General features: G+C 39.7%; 1 protein-coding gene across 2 annotated transcripts in view; it reads right to left on the bottom strand.

Annotated features, from left to right (window-relative positions):
• CTDP1 (CTD phosphatase subunit 1) overlaps window positions 1-23,669 on the bottom strand; it is a 172,821-nt gene that overhangs the window by 32,780 nt on the left and 116,372 nt on the right. The window contains exons 9-10 of one of the 2 annotated variants that reach the window (XM_073331809.1): window positions 20,273-20,448; window positions 1,563-1,718 (exon numbers count right to left, since the gene is read on the bottom strand). In XM_073331809.1, the coding sequence (XP_073187910.1) occupies window positions 1,619-1,718; window positions 20,273-20,448 (276 nt within the window). In that variant the 3' untranslated portion in view covers window positions 1,563-1,618. Of the gene's footprint in view, window positions 1-1,562; window positions 1,719-20,272; window positions 20,449-23,669 lie in introns of those variants that run through there. The other variant, XM_073331810.1, reaches the window with a different exon arrangement.

Raw genomic sequence — 23,669 nt, 5'->3', positions numbered from 1 at the left:
AAGTACAAATGGAAAAGTTATTAAAATAAATGATTTAAATTGCTCTGAATGGAATGCTATACAGCTCAATTTATACACTGATTAAAGCAGTAGTATACTACACACTATTTCCATAGATCTTTGTCTAAAAACCAGAGGCAAAATGCATAACCTAATTGAGAAATCATAATAATTACAGTCCAATTATTGACTAATATAATGATTACACTCCTTGAGTAGTTAAGTTTTCGGAATACCTGCTGGAGCAGTTTACATAATATTATGATATATAACACCTTAAACTTGGTAAGGGCAAACATTTTTGCTTCATTCCTATGTGGATAGATAAATTAAGCCTATGTATTTATTCCAATGGGAATATTTTTGATCTGCGTATGTTAGAGAGACAGAATAAAACATCACTACAGCATGGCTATACAGGTGAAAATTGAAAACACAGGAAGAAAGGAGAAACTGAACTGAATGCCTCCTTTTCTTGAAACTGACACGTGACAAAAACACAGAAATCAGATTTGAAGGCTTACAGGAAATCAGATGAGGTTTCTCTCTCTAAAATCCCCATAAGGAAGAGTAGCTCAATCAGATGTGATGTAGGAGCAAATTAAGGGAGAAAATAATTTTCATCAAGATGTGGCAGTTTAATTTTTACTTGGGGCTAGAGCATTCCTCCTGAAAAACAGTATTAAAAATCAATGACCTGCTATGTAATTATGATGCAGTGGCCGTTTTTGGCTGGTCCTACTGATGTTTTTATTATTACTACAATGTAACTTGTCTCCATGAAGCTGATGATCCTCAAACATCTAATTTAAGCCATGCTAAGAGGTTGTTTTTTTTCGTCGGAGCAGTATGTGCATATAACACAAACTACAAGACTATGGAACACAGCATCATCAAAACATTTATGCTCCTAAAAAATAAACCTCTTTAAAAATAACTCCTGGCACTTTCCCATATATCAACATGTTTATTTATAGATGTTTAGAAATATAATTTCCAAAATAAATTTGGACAAATTTTCACTCTAGGACAAAACATATCTACCTTTCGACACAACCTTTTTAAAGATATGTTTTAAACAGAGTAACTAGAATGTGTGTCACAAGAAAGAAACATCCCCTTTGTTCAAAGGTCTAAGAGGCAGAAAATGGTAACTGACTTTTTGAACGAACTCATTTGTGTTTTCCAGCTGATGCAGATTTTTGTGGAAGTCCTGCTAGGTTAGATTAAGCCCTAATTCCATAGGTCCTAAATTTAATTCACTGTTGCTCTCCTTAATAGGAACTAACAATTTTTCCAAATTGTGCATATTTAGTTCAATTGAACTGCTTAGAAATCAAAACTTTTTATTTTGGGGAACAGTTTTTTTAAAAAACTCATTCCATTAATGCAGAAACACATGGTTTGTTTCATTAAGCAATTGTGCAAGGTTGGACACTCAATTATTTAGTATTACATGCTCAGCACCACCTCTATAATTAGGAGAGAGGATAACCAGGATACCATATCTGTAAAGTGACAATGAATTTCCTTAGCTCAAATGAATAACTAAAAATAGATAAACCCAACAAATATAAAGCTGATGTCCTCCTCTGCATTTCTCCAATGTCACTTCAGTTTAATTCAGTTTTGAGAAACAATGCCTATGACATCTCTTATGTACCTTTGTCTCTCTTTTTTTCCTCATTGGTGTAACTTTACGAAAGACACTAGGTGTCCTGTTAGGAAAAATGGAAAATTGGGCTGCGGTGAATTCTCAGGCAATTTTAAAATCAAGACTGGATGTTTTACTAAAAGATATGCTCTAGTTCAGTGGTTCTCAAAATTTATTAACCCGAGGACTCCCATTTTGATTTTAAATTTTTCAGAGACCCCCTAGCTGTCCTGCCCCTGCCCTTCTAAGGCCATGCCCCCGCTCCCTCTGTTGCTCACTCTCCCCAATCCTCACTCACTTTCACCAGGCTGGGGCAGGGGTGCAGGAGGGCATACAGGCTCTGGGAGGGAGTTTGGGTGTGGGCTCTGGGCTGAGGTTGGGATGTGGGAGGGGATGAAGGGTGCTGGCTCTGGCTGGGCAGTGCTTACATCCAGTGGCTCCCCAAAAGTGACTGGCACGTCCCTCTGGCAGTGGCTCCTAGGCGGGGGGAACCGGGGGTCTCCACGCGCTGCCCCTGCCCACAGGCACCACCCCCGCAGCTCCCATTGGCCACAGTTCCCGGCCAATGGGAGCTATGGACTCGGTGAAGGGAATTCACTCATCTATAATTCTGATTCCTTGAAGGTTATGCACAAGATACTCACTCAAGTCTTACCCCGGAAGTGAGAGACTCAGGAGCGAGAATTCTGAGTATACAGTATCTTTAAAGAATTTGTTTTCTTCCTGAATGAGCTTATTTTATACATAAAGCCTACAAGGTTCATTTCCATTGAGGAAGTAAAAAGGAACCACTATAAAACAGAGGTCCGCCAATAGAACACTTTCCAGTATGGCTGTCAATTAATCACTGTTAACTCGTGATTAACTCAAAAAAATTTACTGCAATTAAAAAAATTAATCACAATTAATTGCAGTTTTAAATCGCACTGTCAAATAATGGAATACGAATTAAACATTGTGGATGTTTTTCTACAGTTTCATATATATTGTATTCTGTGTTGTAATGTAAATCAAAGTGTATATTATTTTTTATTACACAAATTTGCATTGTACAAATGAAACAAAAGAGTATTTTTCAATTCTCCTCATACAAGTACTGTAGTGGAATCTCTTTGTTGTGAAAATGAAACTTATATATGTAGATTTTTTTTATTACATAACTGCACTCAAAAACAAAACAATGTAAAACTTCAGAGCCTACAAGTCCACTCAGTCCTGCTTATTCAGCCAATTGCTAAGACAAACAAGTTTATGTTTACAGGAGATAATGCTGCCCTCTTCTTATTTATGTCATCACCAGAAAGTGAGAATGGGCCTTTTCCTGGTACGTTTGTAGCCGGCATTGCAAGGTATTTACGTGCCAGATATGCTAAACATTCGTAAGCCCCTTCATCCTTCGGCAAGAGGACATGCTTCCATGCTGATGATGCTCATTAAAAAAATAATGTGTTAATTAAATTTGTGACTGAACTCCTTGGAGAGAATTGTATGTCCTCTTCTCTGTTTTACCCGCTTTCTGCCATATATTTCATGTTACAGCAGTCTCGGATAATGACCCAGCACAGGTTGTTCATTTTAAGAACACTTTCACTGCAGATTTGACAAAACGTGAAGAAGGTACCAGTGTGAAATTTCTTAAGATTGCTACAGCACTCGATCCAAGGTTTAAGAATCTGAAGTGCCTTCCAAAATCTCAGAGGGACGAGGTGTGGAGCATGCTTTCACAAGTCTTAAAAGAGCAACACTCCGATGTGGAAACTACAGAATCCGAACCACCAAAAAAGAAAATCAACCTTCTGCATGTGGCATCTGACTCAGAGGATGAACATGCGTCGGTCTGCACTGCTTTGGACTGTTATCAAGCAAAAACGGTCATGAGCATGGACGCTTGTCCTCTGGAATGGTGGTTGAAGCATGAAGGGACATACGAATCTTTAGCGCACCTGGCATGTAAATATCTTGCGACGCTGGCTACAACAGTGCCGCAAGAATGCACAATCTCACTTTCAGATGACATTGTAAAAGAGAAGCGGGCAGCATTATCTCCTGCAAATGTAAACAAATTTAAACTTGTTTGTCTGAGTGATTGACTGAACACGAAGTAGGACTGAGTGGACCTGCAGGCTCTAAAATTTTACGTTTTATTTTTGAATGCTTTTTTTTGTACAGAATTCTACATTTGTAAGTTCAACTTTTATGGTAAAGAGACTGCACTACAGTACTTGTATTAGAATTTTGCAATTCACCTATTTATTTTGTTTACAGTGCGAATACTTGTAATCAAAAATAAATATAAAGTGAGCACTGTACACTTTGTATTCTGTGTTCTAATTGAAATAACGGAAAATGTAGAAAACATCCAAAAATATTTAAATAAATGGAATTCTATTATTAACATGCAATTAATCGCGATACATTTTTTAAAATTGCTTGACAGCCCTACTACTTTCCAGTAAAGAATTTAAAATTTTTTTACTAAAATGCCATTAGAAAAAATCTAGTTTCACTCAATTTACACAATACAGCATATTCTGCATATACAGCTTTGTAAATATAACTGTGACTGGAATCCCAGGAGAGACAGCTGAGGTCACTCCATTAGGGTGAACTGCGAAGAATGGGGCAGGCAATCCCCCAAAATGGCAGATATTCCAATACTTAGATTTACCAAGTCAGCACAGAACAGTTTCTGTTATATCTCACTGGTTACTCAGAAGTCAACAGCATAGTTCCCTTAAAGTAACCCAGCCTCAGGCCTCCACCTAGTCACCCCAGTCAGACATGAGGAGGATTAATGAAAATCTTAATCATACAAAAAAGGCTGTATGAATCCCGAAGGACTGGACACATTACCTCCCAGATTAGTGAATACTCCAGATCTTAACCAAATATACGCTTACAGCTAATTCTTATTAACTAAACTAAAATTTATTAAAAAAAGAACAGAGAGAGAGAGCATGGTTAAAAGATCAATATACATACAGACATGAGTTCAATTCGTGAGGTTCAGATTCATAGCAGAGATGGTGAGCTTTGTAGCTGCAAAGAGTTCTTTTAGAATTTAATCCATAGGTTACAGTCAAATGTCCAATATCATATTCAGGGTGTTTCAGTTAAACTGGGATCTCAATCTTGTGACTCAAACTTCCCCTGATGAAGCTTAAGCAGATCTGAGATGACAGGATCAGGACCCACGGGTCTTCTATACAAAATTCTAGCATACACTTGACCATACAGTCCTGGGTAAACAATAGGCAATCAGGGCGACTTTGAAGTAGGTTTATTTCCTAAGCATTGCCCAGTAATTATTCACACAGATTAACATAAGGCAATTGCCTATTGTTCCACCATTCGCAGATGATTTGCTGTATTTCAAAGAGATGAATACAGCCACATCCTATGTTTACAGTTCATTTAAATGTTAAATTGTTCTTTTGATCTCTGAATTAACAGCATAGACAGGGACTGTTGATTACATTGTTGACCACTACCAATATACATGGAACGACACAAAAACAAACATTATCTCCCCATATGTCTTTAAGGGATGAATTTGAGTCATTCATCCTGCAGGATGCTTAACCCTTTCTGGTCACGTGTCACAAGAACTTTTCCATACAAAGTGTTGTGGACCTGATCCAGCACCACAGAAATCAATGGTAGTCTTGCCATTGACTTAAATGAGAGCAAGATCCAGCCCAATAATTCTAACCAAAACCCCAAATCCCCTATTACATTTACACTGAGCTTGCACATACAGAGCCATCCCTTTGCTTGATGGGAAATGAAACAGGAAGGATGGTTGTGAGATTGTGCCATCAGATGTCAACACTATTTAAACTACTGGTCAGTCCTCAGGCAAAAGATCAAGTTACTGGTTATGAGACAAAGTCAGCTGAGCTGCAGGTTGAACTCTAGAGGGTTTAAATATACTCTGCATGCATTCATATGAGTGTACCCAAAAGCATATGTATTGCCTGAATCATTTACAATGTATCCTAGTTTTCTCATTGCTTTTCAGCTTTTCATCTATGACAGCAAACAGAATTGTCAATCAATTTTTATTTAAAAAAATTTATGATGTATACTAACTGTGTAAATTATTTACAAATGGTGTTTTGCACAATTTTGCTAGGGACCCTGCACAGAATTGAGAAACAAAATGGATGAGATCAGTCCATAAATGAGGCATTTGGAGTTCTTTTTGAAAGAGAAAAAAAGTTATATAAGACTAGAACTGTTCCTGCGTACATGACAAAGATAAAAACAAGCTGAACAGATTAGTTGCAAAAAAGAGATAAATAAGATGGAAAACTACTCGAGTACAATACTGTTAATACAAAATATTAAATGCCAAGGAGATATATGATTTAGTATTAAGGACAAAAAGATTCAGAGACAACTTAGTAAGTGAAGTATAAGCCAATCAATAAAGCTATTTCCATAAACAAATGCTATTCAGAGCTTAACTAAAAAATGTGTTTAAAAAAAGGTGCATCAACTCATTTTTCTATGTATTCTCTTTGGACCATTATAGAAACCACTTTAATTCTGTATGGAAAAAATGGTGAATGATGGCTCAGCTCCCATTTCCCAGTAAACACATTTCAGTACAAGTGAAGTTAATGCAAAAGAAAAATGAGGGTAAAAAAGACTAAGATTTTCAAACAGAGCCAGGATCTAAGAGAACACATATGGAAATTTAGCAACTCCTCAATCATGTAAATTTAAGAGCTACAGCTACCAAGATGATGTGCCTTATAGACATTGCAGTAAAGTAATTAGCATGGTTTCTCTTAATGACCATATTTTTATTAAATTGTCATATTTTTCCAAGAAGAAAGACTTTCCAGAACAAAGGAGACAGACACCAACCAAGGTGAACAATGCACTAAAAATAGGCAAGGGAACATTTTAAAAAGATGAATAGTTTATGTCTGGGTGGAATGTATGGCAAGGAGATTAATATGAAAGACCCCATGTGTTTTCTAACTTATTATCTCCCTCAGCTGGACCCACTAGATCAATGGAGAGAGAAAGCATACTTTAAGTTATGCTACTAAAAATAAAGATATTACATTTTTATAAATAGGTTTCATTTCAGTGCAAAATGCAACGATCTTATGCAGAAAAATAAAACAAATTCTGTGGGTCCTCCCCTCCTTTGGTACAAGAAAACTTCATTTACTTCTCTAGACTATGTTGCTTGTATTTAAAACACTCTGCGTAAAATAGAAGCTAGTGGGGTTTTTTTTTTTTGGTTACAAGAAGATACTGTAACTGGATAGCTGCAGAACAGATTATAGTCAGAATAGTAGCTGATTTTTCAAATTTGGAAGGAAGGACCAAGCTTTTATGTTTTTCTGTTTGCTGTGAAGAGCTAAAAGAACCAAATTTCTTTTAACAAAATGAACTGAAGGACCAAAAACCAATTAAGTGTTCTTTTGGTTTCGCCTCTATTCTCTTCTCCTCCCCCATGAAAATACATATAGCATCTGTAATTAGCAGTTTACTTATATAGCATAAAAATTAACAGCGAACCCTGGACTTTTGTTGATAATTGGAAATATCAAGACGACTCTCTGACAAGGGAACTTTTTTATAAAGGGCATTTTTATTCTTTAATAGCTTTAAAGAAAAATGACTTGAGCAATAAACAACTAAAGACAACAAAGCTTAACCTAACTATAATGAGAAGACAGAACTACTAATCATTCTGTCATGCAAATGTAGTATTTCCACTACCATACACAAAGATTGAAGGGCTTGAATGCATATAATTTAATATGCAAGATGATGAATGGTGCAAAGAAAACTCTAAATGAGAAGTATAAATACAGAAGTCATCCTTTTACTGTGCAGCCATTAATGACATTGAAGCTATATCCGTAATGCCTTATTGATGAAACAGTATAAAATGTCCCAAAACTGGCATTCAAGACAATACTGAAATCATATAAAAGGATGTTGCAGTGTGCCCAACCACACTTAAAATATTAATACACCTTATCTTGGGCATTGTGGCTTTTTCATTTATTCTCATGCATTCCATCTGAGTGAAGTCAACTACAAGCCTGTTATGTAAATAACAGTAACATTTTTAAAGAGTCAGAGGGCACCTGCACTTTTAAAGTTCCCTACAGTGACTCAAATTTTTGGACAATATATTTTCTTGTAACAGTGTCATGGTGCATAACTTGCAAAGTTTAAACTTTTAAGAGGACAAACTGTTAGTCATTATTCTGAGGGCAGAATTTTTTTTGTATGGTTCAAACTTGGGATCTCAAGTTTGTGTGTCATATTTTAATACAATTAATCTGTCTATCAGAGCTGAAGTGCACATAGTTCTATTTCACAGACTTTGTTCTGTATCACAAGTCTTGTGCTGACCCTGAAGAAATCACTTTAGCAACTGTCTAAAGTTAATTTCTCTTGTGTAACACACAGCACACTCTATTGTTTTTGACCAGACCATAACATGAAAATGATTTTTAGAAGTATGGTTACGGCCAGAAAACTGACTATACAATTGGAATCTTGAAACTGCATACGCCTATTTACTGACAGCAAACGTGGCGATGAATAGTACTGTAGAGCCCAAATGACTATTGTAGTGTCAAAATAAATGTAGAGTTAGGTACTTATGCTGAATTTTATTTTGCTGTATGAATCAACATTGGTTTAAATTTATAGTACAGTTTTGTTGCTGTGTGATCTTATATCGAGCAAAATATTGGAGACTAGGACTGTTTACAGAGGGGACAAAATAGAAGGGGACATTATATCAGTACATAAATAATGCAGGTTCTAGAGAAGTTCATCATTGTTCACATCTTAATCCAAATAACTAAACTGATGGATGTTAGGAAAATACTTCCCTAAGGTAAAAGTATTATAATTACTACAGAATGGTAGCTGTTACTTTGGGATAGGGGGTGAGATTTTCAAGGCCAAAAAGAAGAATTAGGTACCAAGTTCCCAGTCCCTTAACTCCTCTTTGTGCATTAGAAATCTCCCCCTAAATAAAAGAAAATTGAGTGTTTTATATAACAAGCTAATGATAGTGACTTTTCTTGTGACCAGAATTTGTTTAATGCTCTACACCTTTAGATTGCTGCACATTTCAAATTCTATGAACTCTATTTAAGAAACCAGTGCAAATTCTGATTAATAGTCAAGCTCCACAGCATTGATGAACATTTGGAATAGATCCCTCATGCATCCATTACCACAATATCTAAACATTTCTACAAAGATTAGAAAGAAAAAAAAGAAATCACACGTTGTATAGTATTTTCACTCCAAGGCTACCTACTTTATATGAAGCAAAGATACCCAAAGAAAATAAGACAAGCGTCACAACTATGTTATCCCAGCACAACCGTCCTCTGTCCAGTAAGTTAATATTAATAATGTTCTATGTATTAGAAAATTTAAAGAGAAGATAGATGAGAAAATGTCACATCAGAAATAGACAAAGTAAATTGTGATCAATATATATAGCACGAGGGACAGCACGTTTCAAATATTATTTGTCCTAATTTTGAAAGGAAACAAGGGGTCTTTAGTATTTCAGAATGATATATACCAAGGGTATAGTGACACTAGATTTTTTAATAGAATTTTAAAGTGCTAATGTAACACCGACAGACCCCGATCGATTGTCAGTGGGTGGTATGTAGCCAGACAGACAGCCCCGCCTCTCAGACCAGCATTGCTGGGAACACAAGGGAGCCAAAACAACAGGGCACTTAACATCAATTCCAGCACAGCCTTTGAAGCTGTGAGAAGCACAGGTGTGCTGCTACAATGTGCCTCTGGGAACATATACAACGATTAGGCTCACAGCAGACAAAGAAGCTGTGACAGACATGGCTCTTAGCCCCTACTAAATAGCGTGATGCACACACCCCAATATCCTAGGTGGGAAAATATTTACCCTAATAAAAGGAATGTCCAGTAGTTGAAACTTATTGTTTCTCTCCCTTGCAAGTGTAAACTACTCTTGCGAGAGCTGGCGTCGCCCAGACAGACCAGCCCCAATTTGGCAGAAGAAAGGAGAAAGAGAATAAAGGAGTACAGAGGTATAAGTAGGGGACCTACAGCACCATGATTTTTGAGTGCTTTTCATTATCTATCTGCTGGTCAGATAAGTGACAGCCTCCCAAGGCTTCTGCAGCTAAGAGGGTCCCTAAGCCTTGTCCCTTATTTGTCTTTCCGTGGAATTGAGTGACCGATCCTGGCTTGGCACCGCTGGAATCGAGAGACGCAAGGAGGGTAAGAAGCACCCACACCTGATCTCCTATCTTTAGTGTACACATATTTTGAAATAGAGCTCTATACTTTGTTTTCTTTCTTTGGGATTGTGGCTTCAGTTTTGTAACTTGTTTGTGTGTGTAACATCTCTACATTTAAATAAGTAGGCACTAGCAATTTTGTAACCACATGATTAGAATCTAGTTTAATAAATTTTGGTAACCATTTGTGCATAAGCCTGACTTGTTTCTCTGGTTTACTGTAAAGCAGCCAACACAATTAAAGAACCTCATCCGTTTTGGCTATAAAGCCTGGCCATTAGGTGAGAGTACTAAGAGCCTAGCGTTGAGTTGTGCCGCCTCCACGGGGCAAACTCTTGGGGCGCCTGTCAGTCAATCCTGACTGCCCACTGCGAAGGAGCTCTGAGCTCTAGCAGTTAAAGTCACGGGTGTTTAGGACCTTGGGGCACCCGTCAGCCTAGCCCGGGCTGCCCGCCGCGAAGGGACAGTGCGTCCTAGCGGTTAAAGTCACGGATGGTATAAAACGGGCATAGCTGGCACCTCACCAAACATCCTTGGCCATCGGCTAACAGTGGTACTGAAGCTAAAACCTCTGGAGCTTAGTGCATGAGCCTCTACTGTATGAGCTAAAAGCCATAGGGCACTTAGCTAAGGCTGTAGATCAGACTCATTAATCTCTCTCTCTCTACATAGTCTTGGTGCCACTAGATGGGACAGAACACCACACCCAGGATGTATGTGGGCTACATACTTTCCTTAGCTGAGGAAGCGTGTCCCGAGCTTCAGAGACTTCCCAGTTGAAATCCTGGATGAGCCCCAACTTGTAACACGAACAGACCCCAGTTGTCAGTGGGCAGCTTCAAATCTGGGGCCTCTGGAGCTTAGTGCATGAGCCTTTACTGCATGAGCTAAAAGCCATATGGCTATTAGCTAAGGCTGTAGAGTAAACTCATTAATCTGTAAGTGGTCTCAGTGCCAATATCTGGGACAGAACAGCACACTCAGAAGGTGTGAGAGTTACACTAACACAACTGTAAATCCTGATGCATATACAGGACAAACATTTGAGGATAAACACAACTAGCAAGACATCTGTACTGCAGAACAAATATTTTTGTAGTGTCTACACTAGAATTTATAATGGTATTAGTTAACATGTTAATTAATGCATGTTAAACCATGGCTAAGAATTTAATAGTTGAAGTACCAGAACTCTAAAATTTAAACTAGATTAAAATGTATTAACCTGGCTATTACTACAAGCACACCAAAATAGGTATAAAATCAAGTCAGATGCGTCCAAGTCCAAAAAGTATATACAAAACCACATACTGTATCAAAAGGGTCAAAAAAACTGGGGGAAGGTTAAAAGTTAATTAACTTAACACTGTCCTATGCATTTCCTGTTCTGTATGCACCTGTACCCAAGACAGTAAGTCTATATAAAATATTCATAGAGGCCATTTTTGAGAAGAATTCATTTATTTCAGAAGACCTATTTCATCCATTTTTCTTTCTAGCTCTTGTTGGCTGAATAGGTCTGCAAAGATCTCACAGATGACAAGCTCCTGAATACTACTGTATTTTGATTTATGGTTGAGCAAATTGTAAGAAGTTCAGTTTGGACAAATGTTTTAAATGTTAAAACATTAAATGTTTTAATGTTTCTCCGTAAACTCATTAACAGGCCACAGTTCTGCAATAACTCTTTTCAACTTCTCACAACACTGCATCAGATTCCATTTTACATCGAAGATCATGTCAAACACCAGAAAATCTACTCTAACTGCCTCTGTTGTACCCTTATAGCCAAGAAGGGTTAACCAGGGCTCCAAATAAAGTCATTAATGAATGCCACTCAGAGCACTAGTCAGAGAGCATGCGAGACACAGTATAATTTTATATATATTTCTCTATAATTATGCAAAGACACTGAATTAAGAAATTATATTTTAATACCAAATGCTGATTTACTGTATATTACTGCTTTTCAATATACAATATTAAAGCATTTGTTAGACAGCTTCTCCTGCTATTTGCTGTATTTAACCCTCTGGCACCAGTATCGTCAATATTCCGGTTTGCAAACACTGCTGGCAATTAGTGCCAAACGGTTAATTTGATAGGACTCAAAGGATTTCCCTTTGATCTTACTGACAGTAGAGCATTTTGGAGTAGGAATCCAGAATGTTATCTTCTGTAGGAATAAATGGATTAGTTTAAGAGACTTCAGAAAGCTTTTATCAGTGCTGAAAGCCACAGTATTAATTCTTCTATGTAGGGATTTTGGATAATACTAGAGCTTTTAATTAAAACAGGTTTCTAAATGGTACCTACTTTATTTTTAATGTTAACAATGCACACTCATTTAAAATTGACAGTTCTCTTAATTAAGAATGAATGGTTAAGTATATTATGCTGCACGTACTCAGAGCCCCTCTCCTCTTAAAGCCCTTGCCAAAATCTCTTTCAAACAGAAGTGACACTAAATTCTGAAGAATAGCCTGCTCACGTGAAAATAGCAAGATGTTCTGCCAACTGCAACACTTGTGGTCAGAAGAGGATCCTGGATTTCATTCTCGAGTGTGTCACTACTGCCACTGGAAAAAACTAACCGAAGCTGCAATAATTTTTAAATTGCTGACGTATTCCACATAAAAGGAACCCAGTTTGTTAACAGACTGTTAGAAATGTGATGCACTCCAGTCATTTTAAAGCACTCTTCTAGGTGCTGCAATTGTGAATTTCATTTATAATATCAGGAATATTTTCCCCTGCCAAGTTACATTTATGATACAACAGGAATCCATCTATCCCTTCAAAGTTGGGCAATATATACAGAAATTTCGTTTGGTATTTTTAATTCTGGATCTTTCAAAAATTATTTTTGAATAAAGTCATTAAAAATATTACGCTTAATTCAGGAGTGCTGCGCAATACCCATAAGTCTAAATACAGTAGTTACCATTAACAGTATGGCATTTTCCAACAACTCTCATCTAGAGTTACCACAGTTTTCTACACTTAGAACAGGAAATAGCTGTGTGAGCAGTTGGCAACCTATTTAGTGGCATCCACAGCACAAACAAAACCTATACTAGGATATAAAATAATTTTATTCTCTCAAGTTAGTGAAAATGTGAATGTATATTTAGAACTATTAAAAAATATATAGTTCAATAATTTTAAGGAAATAATGTAATAATTACACACCAGAGTCTTGAGTATTAATCCTTGTCCTCTGTGGAAAGATCATGAACTACAGTAACCATGCCTACAGAAAGCATTTTAAATACTTGACTTTTATCAGTACAGTATTTAAAATAAAAAATCAACAACGTTGATATCTTTTATAGAGAGTTTATGAGAAGGACACTTACCCTAAAATTACAAGTGATAAAGAGAAATGTGTTTTCACATAAATCATAATGAACATGACTGGAGTAAGTTATGAAATGATTTGGACCTGATTAGTAATTTGACACAATTAAACAAGAACTCTGATCAAATTTACAGGGGGTTATCTTATTTGCTGCACTTCAGCAATAAGGAGTTCCTAGAGGTCTGTGGCCAAGCTGATTGCTACAAGGGGAGGATTTCCCCTCAGGGCTCTTTAACCTTGTAGGGTTTAGTATTCTGTGTTTTCCCTGCTAAACCCTGCTATTAATTACCTTGAAAGGCAAGTAGTAACCCTTAAGTAGGGAATACCAGAATGGCTGCACAAGATGCTGTACTGATTACTTATTTTCTATTCAAATTACAATAAAGGATTCAGAGTAGCAGCCATGTTAGTCTGCATCTGCAAAAAGAAAAGGAGTACTTGTGGCACCTTAGAGACTAACAAATTTATTTGAGCATAAGCTTTCGTGAGCTACAGCTCACTTTATCGGATACATGCAGTGGAAAATACAGTAGGGAGATTTTATATACAATTGTTTAATGTTTTCTGTGTATATAAAATCTCCCCACTGTATTTTCCACTGCACGCATCCGGTGGAGTGAGCTGTAGCTCATGAAAGCTTATGCTCAAATAAATTTGTTAGTCTCTAAGGTGCCACAAGTACTCCTTTTCAATAAAGGATTCAGTACACAATGCTGAATTATGGATGGATACGCCAGGACAAATTGATCTCATTGCTGCATCCAGCAAGCACATTGCACTTGCGTTCTGAAGTGTGCTGACACCCTGAACTCTGCAGTTTTGGCCCAACACCTTAAATTGTTCAAGCTCTGAGACCTAACCCAGCACAGCATGGTTTGATCAAAAAGGAAATATGGGAAAAGGGACTTGCTAACAGTTATACCATAGATACTGTAATTAAATGGCACTAGAACTAGATCTCATTAACTAGTTATAGTTTAAATAAAAGCAAAAGTAATATAATCCCAAAATAAAGTAATCTGATTCAACAGCATGCAATCAATGCTGATTTTATGACAAAACAGGTTTTCTTAAATAATGTAATTGTTCCATACCAGACAGAGTAAGCTTGTTTTTCAGCTGAACTGAGAAACAGAGGAAGTAGTGCAAAAAAGATGTCTATAAGGCACCTAATTCCCCTATTTTGCACCTTCAGGGCTGCCATTAAACTCAGAAATCAGCTTTAAGGGCGCAGTATATTATGACCAGCTGTATATAGCCCACAGGGCTGCACTGGCAGCCAAGAATAGTTGAAAGGAGAGGTGCTCTGCCAACTTCCACTTCCTCTTCCCCTCCCCATCTATAAACACCCAATATGCTAGGGGTTGTAAAGGAAAGGGAAGCAGAACCATTACAATGGCTCTGTACCACCTGGGGATCCTCCCAGACTGATTGAGCACTCCAGTGGTAGGGTTGCCAACTTTCTAATCACACAAAACCGAACACCCTTGCCCCGCCCCTTCTTTGAAGCCCTACCCCTTCTCTGAGGCCCGCCCCACTCACTCCATCCCCCCTCCCACTGTCGCTCACTCTCCCCACGCTCACTCACTTGCTCATTTTCACTGGGGTGGAGCTGGGGATGAGGGATTTGGGTGTAGGAGGGTGCTCTGGGCTGGGGCAGGGGGTTGGGGCGTGCGGAGGGGAATGAGGGCTCTGGCTGGGGGTGCAGGTTCTAGAGATGAGGAGCTGGGGGTGCAGGAATCATAGAATCATAGAATATCAGGGTTGGAAGGGACCCCAGAAGGTCATCTAGTCCAACCCCCTGCTCGAAGCAGGACCAATTCCCAGTTAAATCATCCCAGCCAGGGCTTTGTCAAGCCTGACCTTAAAAACCTCTAAGGAAGGAGATTCTACCACCTCCCTAGGTAACGCATTCCAGTGTTTCACCACCCTCTTAGTGAAAAAGTTTTTCCTAATATCCAATCTAAACCTCCCCCACTGCAACTTGAGACCATTACTCCTCGTTCTGTCATCTGCTACCATTGAGAACAGTCTAGAGCCATCCTCTTTGGAACCCCCTTTCAGGTAGTTGAAAGCAGCTATCAAATCCCCCCTCATTCTTCTCTTCTGCAGGCTAAACAATCCCAGCTCCCTCAGCCTCTCCTCATAACTCATGTGTTCCAGACCCCTAATCATTTTTGTTGCCCTTCGCTGGACTCTCTCCAATTTATCCACATCCTTCTTGAAGTGTGGGGCCCAAAACTGCACACAGTACTCCAGATGAGGCCTCACCAATGTCGAATAGAGGGGAACGATCACGTCCCTCGATCTGCTCGCTATGCCCCTACTTATACATCCCAAAATGCCATTGGCCTTCTTGGCAACAAGGGCACACTGCTGACTCATATCCAGCTTCTCGTCCACTGTCACCCCTAGGTCCTTTTCTGCAGAACTGCTGCCTAGCCATTCGGTCCCTAGTCTGTAGCTGTGCATTGGGTTCTTCCGTCCTAAGTGCAGGACCCTGCACTTATCCTTATTGAACCTCATCAGATTCCTTTTGGCCCAATCTTCCAATTGGTCTAGGTCCTTCTGTATCCTATCCCTCCCCTCCAGCGTATCTACCACTCCTCCCAGTTTAGTATCATCCGCAAATTTGCTGAGAGTGCAATCCACACCATCCTCCAGATCATTTATGAAGATATTGAATAAAACCGGCCCCAGGACCGACCCTTGGGGCACTCCACTTGATACCGGCTGCCAACTAGACATGGAGCCATTGATCACTACCCGTTGAGCCCGACAATTTAGCCAGCTTTCTACCCACCTTATAGTGCATTCATCCAGCCCATACTTCCTTAACTTGCTGACAAGAATACTATGGGAGACCGTGTCAAAAGCTTTGCTAAAGTCAAGAAACAATACATCCACTGCTTTCCCTTCATCCACAGAACCAGTAATCTCATCATAAAAGGCGATTAGATTAGTCAGGCATGACCTTCCCTTGGTGAATCCATGCTGGCTGTTCCTGATCACTTTCCTCTCATGCAAGTGCTTCAGGATTGATTCTTTGAGGACCTGCTCCATGATTTTTCCAGGGACTGAGGTGAGGCTGACTGGCCTGTAGTTCCCAGGATCTTCCTTCTTCCCTTTTTTAAAGATTGGCACTACATTAGCCTTTTTCCAGTCATCCGGGACTTCCCCGGTTCGCCACGAGTTTTCAAAGATAATGGCCAGTGGCTCTGCAATCACAGCCGCCAATTCCTTCAGCACTCTCGGATGCAACTCGTCCGGCCCCATGGACTTGTGCACATCCAGCTTTTCTAAATAGTCCCTAACCGCCTCTATCTCCACAGAGGGCTGGCCATCTCTTCCGCATTTTGTGATGCCCAGCGCAGCAGTCTGGGAGCTGACCTTGTTAGTGAAAACAGAGGCAAAAAAAGCATTGAGTACATTAGCTTTTTCCACATCCTCTGTCACTAGGTTGCCTCCCTCATTCAGTAAGGGGCCCACACATTCCTTGGCTTTCTTCTTGTTGCCAACATACCTGAAGAAACCCTTCTTGTTACTCTTGACATCTCTGGCTAGCTGCAGCTCCAGGTGCGATTTGGCCCTCCTGATAACATTCCTACATGCCCGAGCAATATTTTTATACTCTTCCCTGGTCATATGTCCAACCTTCCACTTCTTGTAAGCTTCTTTTTTATGTTTAAGATCCGCTAGGATTTCACCATTAAGCCAAGTTGGTCGCCTGCCATATTTACTATTCTTTCGACTCATCGGGATGGTTTGTCCCTGTAACCTCAACAGGGATTCCTTGAAATACAGCCAGCTCTCCTGGACTCCTTTCCCCTTCAAGTTAGTTAGGAGGGTGCTCCAGGTTGATATCGAGTGGTTCGGAGAGGAGAGGGGGATCAAGGCTGGGGCAGGGGGTTGGAGCACAGGAGGGGGTGCAGGCTCCAGGAGGTGCTTACCTCAAGCAGCTCCCAGAAACAGTGGCATGTTCCCACCTCCTGACTCCTGTGCGGCAGCGTGGACAGTTAGCTCTGCATGTTGCCCTGTCTGCAGGTGCTGTCCCCGCAGCGCCAACTGGTCTCGGTTCCTGGTCAATAGGAGCTGCAGAGCCAGCGCTTCAGGCGGGGGTAGCATGCAGAGCCCCCGGCTGCTCCTACGCATAGGAGCCGGAGGAGGGACATGCCGCTGCTTCTGGGAGCCAAGCGGTGCCGTAGTAGGCAGGGAGCCTGCCTTAGCACCACTGTGCAACCGACCTGACTTTTAACGGCCTGGTCAGCAGTGCTGACTGGAGCCGCCAGGGTCCCTTTTTGACAGGGCATTCCGGTCAAAAACCAGACACCTGGCAACCCTGGCCAGGTAACACCTTGCTCACAAACCTTTGCATGTAAGTGATATAAAGGGACCATAGTGCAGAATGAGGGTCAAATATGTATGTCTTGCTTTGTTTTATTATAAAGAATTATATATTTAGTAATAAACTAAGGCTATGTCTAAAATGCAACCAGATAGGTGATTAGCAGCTCATGTAGACATATCCACACTAGTTTTAATCTAGCTGTCTTGCTAAAAAGAAAAGTGAGGACATTGTGGTGAAGACTTCAGAGCAGGCTGCAAAAGCAAGTATACACCCAGGAGGGTTTGCCAGGTTTGAGTAGCCTGTGCTGAAGCCTGCATTTCTGCACCCTCACTTCTATTTTTGACAAACCAGTTAGATGAAAGCTAATGCAGGTACTTCTGCTTGAGCTGTTTATCACACCTCTACCTGAAATGCAGACAGAAGCCGAAGAGATGGACTGTACAATCCAAAATCAGTTAATACCAAAAGATCAGTGCAATTTCAGGGGTTGTCTACACTATTCCTTGCAGTTTGCCCGAGTAAGCATTTTTAGTGTAGCCCTTACATGTACTCGGTCACACCAACTTACTTGATTAATTTAAGTGATCATATATATAAGATTAAGTGTAAAACCAGGATAGCAAGTCCTACAGAGGCTTTCTATATAGCTCCTCAACACTGACTAACCCATAGCAAACTGGCTGTCCCAGCTGCGGCGCTCCTCAAAAGCATCAACATTGTCATACCATGTGGTGGTTTCCCAACATACACACTTGTACCACTAAAATACCAGTGAATTCATTTATGGCCTAATTCACATACGACTATAGGACACTAAAATGTACAGAAGCACACAGTGAAGGGTTAATGTTTAGCTATTCCACCTGGAAGCAGGCGGGGCACACCCTGACTGTTTCCTAGGAGCAATGCACACATTGCTCTATCCAAGGACAAGGGCTAGATATGAACCCTGAGAACTTGATTGTTTGGACAGTAACTGTGGGAGGTTTCTTTAGCCTGGGCTCAAGGCCTGAGAACCAGGATTGTAGTAGATAGAGGATGGTAACTAAGCATATGAATCAACGTCATACATTCCTTTGTGTAGCAGTGTGTAATGCTTAGGGGGAGAAATATAATAAAAGGAGAATGTGGAAGGCAGTGGGGGCAAAACAGCCCATCTCCACTGACCAGCCTGTTTGCTTGCATAAAGCTGTGTTCTGTCTCATCACTGAACCGCAACAACACAGCTACCATTTAACCCACAGACTGAGATGCTTCAGTCAATTACAGTAAACTCACTCTGTATAGAAAGATTTCTCCGAGTTATGATAAAAAATAAATTTTTTTAACAGGTGATTTAGACAATCAAAAGTTGACAGCTTTAAAATTTACATTTCTCTTCCATTACAGAGAAATGTATTTGCCTCCAATATGACAGCTGCAGACTTAAGTTGTTGATGTGGGATTTAAGAAATCTAAGTTCTTATAAATGTAATCATCTAAATGGAAACCCAAAGGAAAGCAGAGGGAAGGCATAATGAGCATCCTCACCTCACATTTGATTCTTTACTATTTGGTGGTAAATGGATACTGAACCTCTATCAGTTGGAATTTTAAGACAATAAATGGTCTCATCTTGAAGGTAATACTTTATTTGTTTTTATATAGCTGCGGACTTAGAAAAATTAAGTTTTAGTGGGCTTCAAATGTAGGGCTATTCAATATAGCATTCCTTTATTGTGTTTATGATTTAATGCTAACTCTGGTTTTAATATAAAATTGGTTGATAGTGTTCCCTCTAATTTTTTCCATCCATGTGCAGAATGAATTTTATGTGCACCATATTGTGGTAATGTGCAGATGTATGCCACCAGTAGAAACCAAAAACCTAGATATAATATATATTTTTAAAAAGTTACCATAGGGATAATTACTCCAGCCAGGACAGGTTAGGTGTTTTAGAGCACATTATTCAAAGAATTAAATTTAAGTGTAAGAGAAATAAAAATTATGAAATGAATAGACCAGTCAAAAAACTAAACCAACACACTTTGAAAGAAGTATCAAGAAGTAACACCACCACCACAAGTATGTGTTGGGAGGTGACAGAGGGAAAGAGAGACGCATTGCTCCTTTAAGTACACTGCCCTTTTAAGTAGATAAGCACGTTCAGACAAGAGCAGCTGCCAGCAAGCTCCCTCCGTCCTGAGACCTATCGTGTTTCTGCCCTCCTGCCCCTTCTTCCCCCCCCCTCCGGCTCTGTGGAGATGGGGTACAGGGGTGGGAGGAGGGGGACACCCTGACATCAGCGCCACCTCCCCCCCTCTGCACAGCAAGCAGGAGGCTACTGGGAGCAGCTCCAAGGCAGAGGGCAGGAGCAGCATGGCAGTGAGGGGAGGGACACCTGAAGTGCACAGCACTTCATAGCCTGCTGGGTGGCCACCCAGCTTAGAGCGGACTTTGGTCACAAGGGCTGGGGAGGAACTGTGCTTATTTCTTATGAAACATTTACTGTAGAAAACGCCAATTCTTTGTTTTTAGAAGACTGTATATAAAGCATAAGTGAATCCCATTTTAAATATTTTGTTGAATTTCTTATATAAAAACCACGCTTACATTTGACAAACTCATACCTGGGGATACTGCCTGTTAAGCTCCTTTCACTTGATGAGGATGATGATCCAGGCCTCTCTTCTATCTTCATTCCTAGTGATTCTGTTGCACTACTCTGTGGTTTCTCTCCTTCCTCTTCTGTCTTCTTTTTCTCACTGTCACTATCATCACTGCCTTCTCCTAAGATGTCATCAACCTGCCAATTGGTCAAGAGTCAGTATGTGCTCTACTGAGTTATTAATTATATCACTCTCTCACACAGTTACTAGACTTGTCTTAATTATCCATTTTAAAATGTCTTATAAACAGCTTTCTTGCTCTTTTTGCTTAAAAAAAATGAAGTTCAAGTTAAAGGTTTCCACAGTAATCTTGACAACATTTTTATGCAGATTACACTAAATTTATATTCATGCAAGTATGATACATACTAAGCTATAGTAACCACCACCACCACCAATATAATTCCATTTTAATGACTTTTAAAATAATGTATAGGAATTCTATAGAAACAGCCATGAAGCCATATTATTGATTCTTGGTTATATTATTGGTAATGGGCAAACTCTTTAGAAATTAAAGGGACAAACTTTGCACCACCACCACAGTGTACAGCGGGTCATCTGTTCAAAAACATATATTGAAGTACATCTTCAGTTAATAAGAATTTTTATTTTTTCAGGCATTCCTATTTAAAAACCTAATTTTAGCAAAAGGTTTTTTTCCAAATGATACTGTATGACAGGAACTGAAGATACAGAAGACACTGTTTTAATCAGATTCTGTCTACTTGCTTGCCATTTAAGAAGGCAAGCCTATCAAAACGTTTCTACATTTAATTAAATAGCAGTTTGTCTTTTGCTTCTAAGAAGTTAGCATGGATTTTATGCTAGTCTAAAATACCCTTATTCATTCTAGGTTTGCAGCTGCAGAAATAAACATTAAAACACAACAAATACATGTGCTGTGTTGAGATGCCTCAAGAGGTTCCATACTTTTAAAAATAAGCATTTGAACTACAGGTGGGGAAGAAGTAAGAAGGTGTAGATGGTGTTGCCACACACTACTTCTCAATGCGAATGGTAGTGGGCAATGAGAAGGGAAGCAGGACTGTTGGGTTCTCTGGGACAAGTGACTGCAACTCTACTGAACCTTAAATTTTCTTCAGAAAGCAACATGTCCTGGCAGCAGTGAAAAAGAAGGTGGGTTAAGGCCCCAACTCCCCCAGACTATCAATGGTCTAACCATTTTCAATGCTCAAATCCATAGCATGCTAGTATTTTTAGGCCTACCGGGGTCATCTTATTCCCATGACTGACCAAGGTCACAGCCTGCTGCAGAGCTACTGTAGGAGGCAAACACCAGGCCTCAAAGAAATGCCTGGATTTTTCTAATCCCCCTTCTCTGTTTAAGCCAGGATAATGCCAAATTCAAAGGAAAAGGGGGAATACACTAACTCCTGACTTCTTTGGGGTTAGGATAACCAACATCCCTGTAATGTCTTGGTGCTAAGCCCAGACCAGTGAGAGGTCTCACTGCCTCCCTGTAACCCTGGGTGCCTTCCATGTTCTCCTGCTGTGTCTCTCAATCGGAACACCAACAGACAAGCATGTGGTTCCTTGAGTTTCTCTGTGCTGTGCAGCCCTGGTTCAGAGGTCTGACCCTAGCACCCTGCCTGCAACACAGCAGCCCCAGCCTCATCTCCACCAGCAAGTTACTACTTGCAAGGTGACCCCAACACATCCCCAATCTCAAATTTCCCCCAAAATGTCTGCCCTGAAGTGTCCCACTCCCCCCTGGAACACTCAGGGATGTAAAGTGGGTCATTGGTCCTTTAAAGAGACAAAAAACACAGCTTATTACTTTAACAAGAGTTCATCACTTAAATTCAAAACACAGCAGTGTTTACTCTTAGATTATAAGTAAAACAAGTTTATTTACAGAAGAGCAAGGATTATGTGATACCAAGTAAAGGAAATAAGGGTAGATCAGTTATAAGCAAATAAAAAAGTGAAGAACACATCTAAAAGCCTGAAACTTAATCTAGTAAAATACAGTCTTTGTTCAAGACTGTTTCTCTCACTCTTGTCTTCTTTCCAGCTTTTTACTGGCTGGCCTGACCAGGACCCAACACAGAGATCAAATTGCTTGGTTTCTTTGTCTCCTGAAGGTGAAGGATAATTTAGGGAGTGGTTTCCCCTCTCTTTATAGATCTGTCTGAAATATATTCTTCTGAAGGATACCACCAGATAAAGTTCACCAATGCATGCCGAGTAAATGATCCATAAGGTTTGGAGGATAAGGCTCCATGTTGGTTCCTCCCACGCTGGTGGCCGCTACTATGGAAATGATCTATTCCTGCTATAACCTCTAATATGAATGAAGAGCCCATGGAATTTAGCTACAACTGGTTTGAGATTGTGGCCACTTTCCTTTGTTTGGCAAAAACCTGTTTATCAATGCCCCTTGACATGCATGCCTGGTTTAAACACCTTTTAGTCAGGGACTTTAAAGCCTAGTATTTGTGAGTATCCATAATTTCACGTACAGCATTGTTACATATATTGTACAGTGATATTATGACCCTTGTGTTAATTTTTAAATGGCATCTCACCAGGCATATTTTGTACAAATGTAGGGTGTGAATACAGGGGTGGCTAGGGTCATAACCCCCTTCCCGAAATAGTTTTTGTTTCCACTGTGGGAGAGAAGCAGCCGCCAAAGTAGCAATAATGTAAACTGAAGGCAAATCAATTATACCATGTGCCCACATGCCCACCACTGCTTTAGGGTCTGAAAATATGCACTTGAGACAAACCACACGATTACTCCCAAGTTCCAATATGCCCATACCCTGTTCTCAAAGGCTATGAATGCCCCCACCTCCTTAACCTGACAAAAATGACTCTCTACATGCAGTGTGACAAAATATGTATACCTTATGAATCCCAAAGAGAAAGGGCAGGGATTTTGCAGCAGTGGACAGTAGATCAAAAGAGGGCCACTTGCTGTTGATGCTTAAAAGAAATGCTGGGAATTAACTACTTAGAGCCTCAAAGAGAAGTCTAGGTCATTTTAGCCCTCCAATCATACTAATTTTAGCTCAAAAATCAATTTAATGTCTTTCAAATGAGGTTGCTTTTGCCACATTGCATTCTAACTCATAGCTCTTTGGCATTTTTACAAAAACAGAAAAAGGAATCAAAATTTCTGAAGTCTTTGAAGATGTTGACAGGCAAGATGAAAACACCCACTAACTCTTCGATGTGGTGTACTTTTAAAAATAGTTTTAATGCCCGACCATTTGGAAAAATATCACATACACACATTTTTCCCAATTATGCCATTTAAAGATAATTTTTTTTAAAAATAAGGGAGATTACAGTACAGTCTATTCTAGGTCACATGGATAACACTCAT

Source organism: Lepidochelys kempii, chromosome 2 (genome assembly GCF_965140265.1).
Source record: "Lepidochelys kempii isolate rLepKem1 chromosome 2, rLepKem1.hap2, whole genome shotgun sequence".
Lineage (NCBI taxonomy): Eukaryota > Metazoa > Chordata > Testudines > Cheloniidae > Lepidochelys > Lepidochelys kempii.
This window is presented reverse-complemented; position numbering and strand designations above follow the sequence as displayed.